Below are 13,302 nucleotides of genomic sequence, written 5' to 3' on the forward strand. Positions count from 1 at the left end.
TAGTTTTGGCATTGTATATTGTATGAAGTGGGCCATTGTGTGTGTTTAATGAGAAGAGAATTAACTGATTAATTCAAACTATAGCAAAGCAAATCACAGTGTGGAATAATATGTAATAACTTATTATATGAATATATGAAAACCAGCAAGGTCTCACAAGAGTAATTCTACAATTATTTCAGCATGGTATCCTATCTAATACTATGTCAAATCAATTATTTAATATTATTAGGTGATTAAAGTTTATTCAAGCTGTATACAAACATCAGTAAGGCAGTGGATCAGACTCTAGTGTTTATGTAAGTTGAAGCAGATGCTAATTAACAGATATATTTAAAAGAGGAAAATCTTTAAGTTAGGACAGGAGTAAATTACAGCTAACTTAATTATTTCTATTGGATGTTAATAAATGGCATAGCATAAGAATTTAACTAGCAATGAAGAAACAAAACCACTTGGTTGAGACATATTGTTGCAGTGTCATAATACACTATGGTTTACTTTCAGTTTAGTGTTAAGTTCTGAACTCAGTTTTTGTCAGTTTATTGTGACTTATTGGCCTGACATAACAATGTCAGAACCCAGTCAGTGGAAATAGATTAAATAAAGTTTAACTGTTCCTCCCAAAAATTGTATGCATTATATTATTAAGATAGAAAGTGTACCTTGTTAAAATTATCTATTGTCTGTATAGTACTAGTTCACTTAATATGCGTACTGTTGCTCACAAATGTTTTAGTCTCTATGGAAGATTAGTTATGATGAGCATCACTTGCATAGAATACAAAATACTGATGGCTAGGACAACAATGTATGCCACCTTGAGTCTGACGGAGATAGCAGAGGTAAGGAAATTTAGGTAGTTAGGCAGGTTGCTAATTAAAATGTAGAGGCACTAAAAAAAAGGAACATGAAGGAAGGCAGATGTTTTCTAAGAAATGTAAATCAGATTATCATTGCCTGAGAGACCAATGTAGCAGAAAAATGAATAATGAAGATGGGTCGAAGTACTATACAGCTTAAAAAGATTATCACCGGACATAGAAATAGATATAATATAATTGGTAAGAAATGGGCATTGCACTCATGGAAACCTAAATTAGTACACCAGTAAAATACTGTAGATATAGTACATCTGGATTTCAATAAGGCATCTAACAAAGTAGACCACAGTCTACTTCTTGGTAAGCTAGAAAAATGTGGGCTAGACAGCATCAGCACTAGATAGATTTGTAGACAGCTGACAAACCACAGTCTCTGTATCCCTTAATGGAACTACATATATATGAGGGAAGAGAGCAGTGGGGTGCTCCAAAGTTCTGTTTTAAGCCCAGTAGTTTTCACTGCAATATATTCATCAATGGCTTAGATGAGGGGATAGAAGCGGAATTCCTCAAATTTGCAGATGACACCAAGCTGTAAGGAATAGCTAATAACCCAGAAGATAGGTTCAAGATCCAGATGGATCTTAATGGATTTGAACACTGGGCCCTATCTAACAAAATGAAATTCAGTGCAGAGAAAAGTAAGGTTTTAGACATAGGCAAGAAAAATCAAATGTACAAGTACAAATTAGGTGAAACTTGGCTTAATAGCAATAACTGTGAGAAGGATCTTGGAGACCTAGAACATAATCACTTAAATATGAGCCAGCAGTGTGCTGCAGCTACCCAAAAGACCAGTGCATTCCTAGGCTGCATTAACAGAGGGATAAAATCAAGATCATATGAAATGTTAGTACTGCTTTATATGGCCTTGATAAGACCACACCTTAGAATATTGCATCCAGTTTTGGTTGCTCCAATATAAAAAAAGATGCTGAGACTCTGAAAGAGTGCAGAGAAGAGCAACCAAGAGGACCAGAGGGCTAGAGGCTAAAACATATGAAGAATGTTTGCAAGAATTGGGTATGTGTAGTATAATAAAAAGGACTGGGGCGACATGACAGCAGTGTTCCAATATTTAAGAAGCTGCCACAAAGAAGAGGGAGGGGTGTTAAGCTATTTTCTAAAGTACCAGAGGTAGAAATTTCCTGATAGTTAAAACAATAAATCAGTGGAATACCTTGCCTTCAGAAGTTATGTGTACTTTATCACTGAAAGCTTTTAAAAAGAGACTGGACAGCCATTTGTCTGAATAGGGTCTCCTGCTTGTGCAGGGGATTGAACTAGAAAACCTCCAAGATCCCTTCCAACTCTGTTATTCTGTTAAATCCTGAGTTAGAATTTCCAATAGGAAGAATGTAAAAGAAATTTGCTTTCAATATAATTTGATGCATATCAATTCAACTGTAAACACAGTTATTTCCTGGGAATTTACTATGTGAATGAGTAGTTTTTTCCCCCTAAATGGCAAATTTAGGTGAGATTGGCCCTTGTTGAAATTAGATTTATTTCTGATTTTTACATAGTCATGCGTAGGATTATAATATGCTATCATTTTGGATGAATCATTAAAGAGAAAGAAAAGAAGATATAACCTTAAAATTAGGTTTTACACCAAACGATAAATAAACCATGTTTTAAAGGAGAAAAAAGAAGTGGCTTCACAAAAATAAGCTGGAGTGCAGTAGTAGTAAGGTGACCAACCGTTCTCCTTTAGGGAGGACAGTTCTTCTTTTGTAAGTTCTATCCTCTCTCGAAAAGTGTCCTACATGTCCTCCTTTTTGATATTTGAAGACTAATCTGTAAATCTCCGTATTTGATCGATGCCAATCTGATCCGTTGTGTGTGATGTGACATATTTGTATTTGACATGATGATTCGTCAAGGCTTGGTACATTGCGGTGAGACGCGATTATGAGACACATGCGCTCCACACAGGAGAATTGTTTTGAGAGAGTGTATCACGCGTAAGAGTGCACCATGCACAAGTGACTGTTTTTTTTCTTCAATTTATGTGTGTCCTCCTTCTCATTGTAAAAAAGTTGGTCACCTTAGTAGTAGAATAACTCCACTTTCATGGACATACATAGCTGGATAGCTGCACTGAGATTGGAATGATGAAGAGGGAGGGGAAATGTTATGTATGACTGAGAGCACAGGATGGAAAAGGATGGGAGGATCTTTATGGTAATGTGCCCCAGAGGGATTCCTCTGTTTTCAAAAGATACTTCTAGCCTTTAGAATTAAGAACATTCTACCAGTTTGCCCTCTTTTTCTGCTGCCATCCGGATCCCTAGTTGGTGAACCCTGCAATATGGAAGATATTAATCCTGTTCATCTGCTTGCTCCAGCCAAGCTAGCAGATAATTAGCACCAGTTGCTAGCAGGAAAGCTGACGCCAAAGAAATCTTGTTGGACAGAATCTGTATAAGCTATTTTGGATGAGTAAAGATCTGCAAGGTTTGAGTACAAGCTATTCAGGAAGTATGTGTGGATAAACAGGATAACGCTGACCAGGAAATTCCTTACACCATCTTTTCCTGATATGTCAGGTCAAAATTTTCACCATTCCTAGTCAGTACATGGTCTCATGATATTCGGAGGGCACAAGCTTCAAAAAGGTGCACTAGCACATCTATCCTGAGAACTGTAAACCACAAAATCAGATGCCAGGTTGTTATTTCTTACGAGACAAATTTGGTTTAACATTTCTTGGAATGAAAATATGAATTCATATTTGACTTCTTTCAAACATAGCAAGAACTTCATTTTATTGTTCACTTTTCTCTTCACATAGTTGAACTTTATTTTTTGAAATATGACTTTTTGCACGATCATCTAAAAGTATTCCTAAATATGAAGAGAGATAGGAATTACACTAGACATGATAATGGGAAGCGAAAAGGGAAAACTCTGCATTTGAGAAACTTATTAATAGAATTGTGCAACATGAATAAGGTAAAAAACTCATTTTGCTGAAATGATGAGTTAAATCTAGAGTGATTATGATTGTGAAACATGTTTCATTTTTTACTGTGATCTCATGCAAATGGAATCCACTTTTATTGAAGCAGAAGGATTCCTACCCAACTCCCTCAAAATTTACCCTTATTTTGATACCTGAGAAAAATATATAATTTTAAAAATACTTATCATAATAAATTAGGACAGATTAAATTAAAACAAAAGAAAGAACAGAATTGATTTCTCCTTCATATTCCTGTTGCTTAGCTTTGTGGTTCTCGGAATTTTGGACAGATGGCATTGGTAGTGAAGACAATGGGCGCAGGTCCAGGTTTCCACAGCTGAGTGCCTCCTTCTTCACCCCAGCTGTGACAGTGTTCACATCTTTTTTCTTTGTATTTGTCCCATTGAACAAATACACTCTCAGCATTCTAGCAATTCTCCTTTCCAGGCAATAACTCTAGTATTTTAGTATTTTTAGTATTTATTTGATTTGTCAATCACTTACAAGCTACAGGTATAAGAATAAATATAGTTTTGAACACATGAGATAGATACTTATAAGAAAAATAAAAAACAATAGGACAGGGACGATAGGCACGATTGGTGCACTTATGCACGCCCCCTACAGGCCTCTTAGGAAGGGGGTGAGATCAATAGTAGACAGTCTAAGGTTAAAATTTTGGGGGTTTGGGGAAGAAACCACAGAGTCAGGTAGAGTATTCCAAACATTGACCACTCTGTTGCTGAAGTCGTATTTTCTGCAGTCAAGTTTGGTGCGGTTAACCTTGAGTTTGTATCTATTGTGTGCTCTTGTATTGTTATGATTGAAGCTGAAGTATTCATTTGCAGGTAGGACATTGCAATGTATGATTTTATATACTATATTTACATCGGACCGGAGGCAGTGTAGTTCTAGGTTTTCTAGGTCTAGAGTTTCAAGTCTGGTGGCATAAGGTATTCTGCAATGAGTAGAGGAGCAGAGAACTCTTCTTGTGAATATTTCTGGACTTTTTCAATTGTGTTAATATCAGATACCTGATATGGGTTCCAGACTGATGAGCTGTATTCAAATATAGGTCTAGCAAATGTTTTGTATGCTCTAGTTAGTAGTGTGATATTACCAAAGAAGCTACGTAGGATTAGATTAACAACTCTTAATGCCTTTTTGGCTATGTAGTTACAGTGGGCTCTAGCACTCAGATCATTTGAGATGAGTACTCCAAGGTCCTTGACAAAGTTTGGATCCTCAACAAGGTCTTGACTATTTAGCTTGTATTTTATTTTCTGATTTTTTTCTGCCAATATGTAACATAGGGAATGCTAAAAGAAAGGGAGAATAATCAAAAGGAAAAGAGTTATAGAGTAAGATCTAGTTGATCAAAAATGATGTGGGCTACTTACACCAAAACCTCTGAGGAAGTAGGTGGCTGGAGGATGAGGCATTTCCACACTTTCATCTATATATACATATATATCTGACACAGACATCTCTCAAAGATTGCTTTATTTGGATAGTAACTGGTACATCTGTGGAATCCTGAATCTGAAAGTTTCAGGCTTCCTTGCAATATTCAAAATACAAATCCATTCCTCCTTGGCCGTCATCACATCACATGGTCCAATCACAATCCGTCCTCAAGTAAGATTCTTATTTCATTCTGCGCCATACTCAATGACCTTGAACTAGCAAAAGAATTTTATTTTGTCTACTTAGAGATACTCAATTGAATCCCCCCTCCCACTTTCTCAGGCTTGTGGCAGCATGGGAGCATCAAATCTCAATATGGCTTCCAAAGCCAACATATACTGGTACAGAGGGCAGTTCTAGGAAAATGTGGTAGTGCAAAATTGCACAGGCTCTTCTTGACCTTTCAGCAGCCTTTGATACCATCAACCATGCTATCATTTAGGGCCTGCAATGGAGCAACACAGTTCTGTGCTGGTTTAGATCCTTTCTCAAAGGTTCTTCCCAAACAATGTTGATAGAAAGTGAGAGATCCAGCCACAAGCAAGTCTCTTACATTATACCAAAGGGCTCTATTTCTACTCCTGGAGCTTCAAGATCCAGGTCTCTGACATCTTTAGTTCTAGATGGAGTTGAACTATCTGGTTCAGACCCAGTGCACAACTTAAAGGTTCTTTACAGAGCTTTGGTTAGTGCACCAATTGCAACCTTTCCAAATCAGGATGCCTTGTGCTCAGTCACTCAAGCCCTAGTCATCTGTCTTCTGAATTATCATAATGTGCTTTTCATGGGGCCATCCTTGAAATGCATTTGGAAGCTTCAACTGACACAAAGTGCAGCAGTCTTTGGAGTCCATAGAATGACCCATGATATATCACTGCTTTGCACTCATCTGCTTCATTTTCCAAAATGCAGAGTTCTGTAAAATGTGTTTTAAGAGGAAAAGGGATGTCTATCGATTCCAGAAGAAATAGTGAAGGATGGGAAAAAAATATGCTCAAGTCAAAATGAGCCCGCTTTCCAGGGAATAATTTGATACAGGACAATTCAACAAATACGAAAATTAAATTAATTTCAGTGGAACTGTGGCCAATAAATCAAATCAGAAATAGAAGAGTTACAATAATTTTAATGAAAAGATGATCACCAATAATAAAAGTAACTGAATGAGACTATTAATACATCATTGAATTGTCCCACAATGAGAATTCCCATGGCGAGTTGGCCATGGCAAGTTGCCCTTAACTTGGCTCAAGTTGCTATCAACTCCTGGACAGATCTCATACATTTTTATACCAATGTGAAATGGTTTCTTCAAGGATTTTTCTCCAACTTCCCAGTATCATCGACAACCATAGATTTTAAAATAATAACCAGATCTGATCCTACACTTTTTCAAGATCAGCCTAGGTTGACTAGTGCACAACCTGCTGTGAATGGAATGGAGAAGGAGTTAAGAAAGAAAATATATTTGTTCTATTTGTTCCTAGAAGAGAATAGAAATTCTTTTTTTCTTTTCAAATGGACGGAGCAATCATTGTGTGTGAAAGAATAGACACAGTGGTGATATGTACTTACACTGTAGACTGATTAAGACTTCTGATTGCCTTCCCTTCTGATGAAGATTACAAGACCTGAAAGTTCCAATTCATGTAGATAAGTTAGAGAGTCAAGCTTTTCCTTGGAGATGTCCATAGGTGGTGTTAGGAAAATGACAAATTAGAAAAAACCCACAACAGGAAGATAAAGAGGAAGGCCAATAATTATAGCAATTTTGATTGTGGCTTGACAGGAATTTATTGTAAAGCAAAAGCATAGAATTGTAGAGATGTGGAACTGGATCAAACACAAAGATCCTTTAATCCAGCCTGCAGTAATGTGTAGGAAAACTAAACCAACTATCTTGAGGGGACTCTACCCACCTTCTTCTTAAAAGCCTCTAGAAGTAGAAAACCAACAAATTCTGTACGTAAGATTGTTACTGTAGGAAGTGACCAACTTATCCCATGGAAAGGATCACATGTGTCATCAATCTCAAGTACCGTCACATCCACAAGAGATCTAAGTCCAGCCCATCTTTAATTCCACTAACTCTTTATCAACTGCCAATTTGCTTTGACTGTAAGCAGTTCAGATTCTTGTAGAGAACTAGCATGGAATAAACTTGTACTCATTTAAGCAGCCTTGGTTCCTGGTTTCTTAAGCCTGACAGTTCCACTGTTGTACTGTTCTTTTTGTCAGAGGGTTTTTCCTTATATTTAAACCAAGTATGGGCAATTGTAATGTATACCTATTATTTCGGGTCTTAATTTCTATAACAATGTATAATTGTTTCTGACAATCTTCCTTAAAGCACACTTTTATATACCTGAATGTTGATCTCGTGTCTCTCTACAATCTTCTTTTTTCAATGGGAATTTCCCAATTTTCTTTCATCCATCCTTATGAAGAATGTCTCATCTATCTCTGTATCATCTTTGCTGTTCTGCTTAACATTAATAACCTCTTGAAAATATGTTTTCCAAAAGCAGGTGGGGTCTCAGTAGTACAGGGTAGAGAGAATACAGAATTCACATGCCTTTAATACAGTGCTTCCACTGATGCATCCCAGACTGATATTAGCCCTTCTAGAAACCATTTTGTACTCGTGATCAGATTGTTTTCAGTAGCAATATGAACCCATCTCCAATGTAGTGCTTCCAAGCTATGAATGTGTAGCCTGTATTCCCCTCCCTAAATGGAGCATCTTATATTTCTCTTAATTGAAAGGCATTTTGTCCTCTGAGCCCAATCTTCCAATGTCTTGATTAGACTGCATTTTTTTGTTTTCTATATCCTTCAAATCTTCCAATTTTGTGTCCTTCATAAATCTGATAAGCAACCAAGCAATCCCACTATCCAGATCATTTGTAAAAATGTTGAATACTGACTCAAAGATAGACATGGCAGGAGCCCATTGGTTACAGCTCTTCAACTTAATGTAAAGCTATGAATGCCAAATATTTGAATGCAGATAGCCAGCCCATTGTAGGTCCACTTTATTGTAGTGTCTCCAAATGTTATATATCCTGAGCATACAGATAACAATACTTCTCATCTAGACACCCTGCATTATTCATAGAATTTTGTGGGTGAGTACAGATAACAATGCTTCAACCTGAACCTCTCTAAGAACAAAATATCATCACAGTACTCTTGTTGCACTAGGAATATCCATCTGAAAACATGTATGATTACCATTTCTTGTAAATTATATTGCTTTGAAAGGAAAAAGAACAAGCTATTTAGTATAAATAAAAGTTAAAAAGTTCAAGGCAACCTATATGAAAAGGTGGGGAATAGCTTTTATCCTTACAATTATGTGAGAAGTTGAGTTAAGAGATATTGAGTGATCAAAGATCACCCAATGAGCTCCATAGTTAAGCAGAAACTTGGATCTCCCCAATTCCTCTCTAGATACAATAACAAAGTGGTTCTGAGTTAAATAGAAGGAGGATATATTTAATATTGTATTTTGCAACTGAGTTTCTGCTATCAACTTTTCCTGGCTGAACTACTTTTCATCTCTTAAGTGTCCCAGTTTCTTCTTTCCAATAGTATGAGACTCCGAAATGAAGCAGCTTAATAAGTGAAGTATCTAGAAATGAGTGTTCTCCTTTTATAACCTAGAGGGTAGAATTACAAATTTCACTAGCCAAGATGGAGTATTTCCAGAGATTATTCAGTGAAAGGAAAGTTTATACTTTTCCTCCATATGCTGAATTTTCCCCTGAAAATTTTCCCCTCCCAGTTGAGAAAACTTAAGAGCTGGTTGGGAATCAGACAAAAGACAATATAAATTAACCATTGGAGAAAGCATTGTATGAAGAAGAAGAAATACATATTTATTTCATTCCTGTTCCTGTACTTCTCTGCAAGTATTTTACATCAATTTCTTTGTATCTTATCCTTTCTACAAAGTCTCAATATTCCCAATGTGCATGGAGAATGATGGGAGTTGTAGTTCAACACATTTTGAAGCAACACATATAGCCAGGCTGCACTATTTTTACATTGATGATATATGATCTTTTGGGGACTCCATGATATGTATAGTCTCTGAGGGCATTTTTTGTGGCAGACAGAAAGACAAAGGCAAAATCAGAGCTCAGGCATTCATTGGGTCCAATATCTCCTATGTGTTACATCTTTACACCTCCTCTCCCAACTGTGATTTTTTTCAGTTGTCATTGGATTAAACCCCCTTCCCCTGATCATTATTCACAGGAACAATATTCACAGGAAATGACAAGCACATTTTCATTTAATCTTATTTAATGGCTCTTGGCTGGAAGCACTATTTTACGGTTTCCTAAATTTTACCATCTTCTTCAATATTCAATGGCACAATTGTATTTAGTGTGATTGAAACATTCCAAAGATAATAGAGACAAATTAAATGACATTGGCTGGAGAAGGATATGGTGGAGGAAGACATACTTAGACAAACCAAAAACATATTTTTAGCTGAGACCATGCAATCTCAATGTGAAAGATACATGAGCAAGGAATATGTAAGAGATGCTATGTATGTTGACACTGTAGCAAAGAATGAAACTGTATGAATTTTATATTACTATTTCAACTATCCCATTATCGACTATCTAGTGGTGCTGAATCATTATTCCGCCAACTTTTAAAATCTGGGATTTGCAATCTAAACACATCTGGAGAATATTACATGAGTGAAAGCTGGTTTAAAAGTTGACACTGAAAGTCAAACAAATCTCTCTATCTTGCTTTTGTTTTGTTCCTTTTTGAATTCCAAGGTTTTGCAAACATAGTACAGTATACAGGTTTTTAGGATTATACTTTTTGCTGAGTCAACTAGCAAGATAATCAGCCCATTAGGACAAAGGATTTCAACTTTTGTTTGGGGACATGTTTGAGAGGACTGAAAATCACAGAGGCTAACCATTACAACATGGCAGCAGGTGGAGGAAGAATCAAAACACAGAATAATTAGCATTGAAAAAAATGTTGATTTGTGAGGGAATTTTACCTTGTTGAGAGTTACTGTTGTCATTATTATAACTTCAACAATTTTCAGTCCCAGTGCCTAACTTTATTGCCACCCCATCACACAATACTACAGAAAATAAGGAGGCTCTGAAAGCCATGTAGATCAGCAGTGGGTTAAAAAAATGAGTTTTGAGTAACATTAGTCAAGACCATAATAGTTGGAGATCCCCACATTCTTCATGGCCTATGATACACTAATAGACACATGTTGTCTTGAGGAGAACAGAAGCATGGCTATTTCAACTGATTCTCTGGTTATTATGTTCACAATCAACTATGAAGTTTCTGCAATGAAAAGTACAGTCCGTTGTACTTAGAATCAAGGTGGCATTGAGTTTTCAGATGGAGACCAATAAAGTAAAGAAATGGTTGCATCATTACGCTACTTATTTTTAAAAGAATTAAAGAAGTGATAATTTAAAATTCATATCTGATTTTTGCAAATATCAGATACGAATTAAAAGAGTAAGGGTATCAGAATGATAAACTCTAACTCTTGAATGTCAAAATACTGGTAACAATACTGCTGTTTGTATGACAGAAATAGAGGTTTATCTGAACCAGTAAGAGAATATTATATTTGAAATTCATAAAACAATTTAAATTATAATTTGGAATTAGAGTAATTGCCCTAAAAGCTAGAATTCTACATTTATTGCATTACAACTCTCATTAGCATTCGACAAAACAGCTGCTCTTGTCTAAGATCTGGGTACCAATTGGGGAAGGGGATTCTGAAGGAAAATATATTCCGAAATATCAATAATCATCATTCAGAAAGTAGAACAGAGAAAACAATGTAATCAGTTATAGAAAAAAAATCAATATAGCCTTCAATACTTACTGGCAAAGACATGTCGCTCTCATCCCGAAACTCAGGTAAAGTCTCCAAGCAAAAAATCACGATGGAGATAAGAATGACCATAACTGAAATGATGGCAATGATGCGGGCAGCCTGGGAGCTCTCTGGATGTTCAAAGAGTAGCCACACTTGTTTGAAAAATTCTCTCTCAGGCATAGGTTGCTCTTCTTCCTTAATGAATCCTTCATCATCACGAAATTTAGTGAGAGCTTCTTCACCCAGTTGATAGAATTTGAGTTCCTCCAAAAAAACATCAAGTGGGACATTGATTGGCCTTCGAAGCCGTCCTCCAGATTGGTAATAATACAGAATAGAGTCAAAGGAAGGCCGGTTGCGATCAAAGAAGTATTCATTACGCAATGGATCATAATATTGCAAGCGCCGCAGAGGATCACCCAGTAAAGTATTGGGGAACTGCCTCAAGGTCTTTACTTGGGTCTCAAATCGTAAGCCAGAAACATTTATCACCACCCGCTCACAACAGTCCTTGTGGGAATGTCCCCCACAGTGGACAATGGGCTCACTTTCCCCTGCAGTCAGTGGCAATAGCTTCTCCATGGTAGAGCTGGCAGCTACAGAGAGCCTGAGATGATGTAGGAGGTCATGATTCGAAGTTCACCCAATTCTGAGGCCTTCTCCAGAGAACTCCCAGTTCAGATATTCTATCCTGTATCCTTTCCAATATCAGTCTATTCACACTATTTGTATCTCAGCTGACATCTTTTCTCCTAATTCCCCTTCATCTATTTTCCCCGATTTAAACATATCTGCTCTAATTTCTAATTTACTTCTCTCCTCCTCTTCCTTTTGCTATATAATTTCCTTAGGTCATGCCATATCCTTTCTTTTCCTGCCTTTCTCTTAAAGCTGATTGTCTTCAGCCCTGGATAACCACACTGTCATCTCGACACTACTCTCAAAATTGATTTGGTATTTCAAAGGGGTTATAGCCACAACTGAGATTCCCCCCTCCCCAACTGTCCTTCTCTATGTCCCCTTTCTGAGAACACCCCTGTCTTCCAGTGCCAGCGTCAAGGTTTCTGCCTGTAAACACTTTCCCTAGACCTAAGGATATCAGATTGCCCCAGGACGTTACAGACTCTTGGACCCCTTGCCAAAATCCCAGCACCGCCTCCAACTCCATGCCTAAAAGCAATCCCAACAGCACTCTGATCAGAAGAGGGAAGAGCTAAAAATAACTAAAAGTGACATAGGGGCAGGCAGAATGCCCAGGGCAGAGAAAAAGGTGGGCAGACACCTTCAGAAGAATACAGAAGACTCCCAGTGAGAACTTTTGGGCTCCCCTGTAAAGAGAAGTAGTGCTTGAGCCTGGACATCCCAGCCTTTCAAAGGAGACTAGGGCCACGAGTCTATAAGAGTAAACAAAGATTGAATCTGGGCTCAAATAGTACTCTGAATCATAGATTAGAGGTTAAGAAGATGACAAACCAAAGCAAATTTAGGCTCTATCCTTTCCAGAAACTATCAAGTCCTTTCTGAGTTGTGGTTTCAAGAGGCAACACAGACATACAAAGTGTTCCCCTCACCTACTGTATTGCTTAACAAGATTCCATATATAATTTAAACTTATGTTTGTTCCTTCTTTTCTTTGGGTTTTCCCTTTCAGCAAATGCTAACATCTTACAAAAATTTGATTCCGTTATGTTTTTACTTTCCCGTATCTTAATGCCTTATACATAGATTCTATATAGCTAAGGAAACACGTTACAGTATGCTGTTGACATATATCAGAGCAAATGTAGGAAAAACAAATACAAAATAAGCAAACATATATTTCACAATACTGACATAGTCACCTGCTGTTCAGGCTGCTGTTCAAGTATTGACTTGAATGTGAGTAATGTCAAGGTGTTTATTTTTTTATGGTTCTCTAACTTTAAATTGGACTTCGACAGTCTCTCTTCAAGAAATAATTTCCAGAAATAGATGGTTGTTCTTGAACATGCTTTTAGATAAAGGATGCAGAACATGTAACAACCATGCACAGAATTGTTTTTGCTGCCTTTAGATATTTAACTAGTCTCCTCTTTGACCTGCTTTAA

The 13,302-nt window shown here is 37.0% G+C and overlaps 1 protein-coding gene across 1 annotated transcript in view; it reads right to left on the reverse strand.

The window, feature by feature from the left end:
• KCNA7 (potassium voltage-gated channel subfamily A member 7) overlaps positions 1 to 12,315 on the reverse strand; it is a 36,641-nt gene extending 24,326 nt beyond the window's left edge. The window contains exon 1 of the mRNA XM_026669608.2: positions 11,222 to 12,315. Within this exon, the coding sequence (XP_026525393.1) occupies positions 11,222 to 11,797 (576 nt within the window). The 5' untranslated portion in view covers positions 11,798 to 12,315. The remainder of the gene's footprint in view (positions 1 to 11,221) is intronic.
• Positions 12,316 to 13,302: the final 987 nt, after the last annotated feature.

Source organism: Notechis scutatus, chromosome Z (assembly GCF_049901735.1).
Source record: "Notechis scutatus isolate UNSWTSFEM ecotype Mainland chromosome Z, rNotScu1.2, whole genome shotgun sequence".
Taxonomy (NCBI): Eukaryota; Metazoa; Chordata; class Lepidosauria; order Squamata; family Elapidae; genus Notechis; species Notechis scutatus.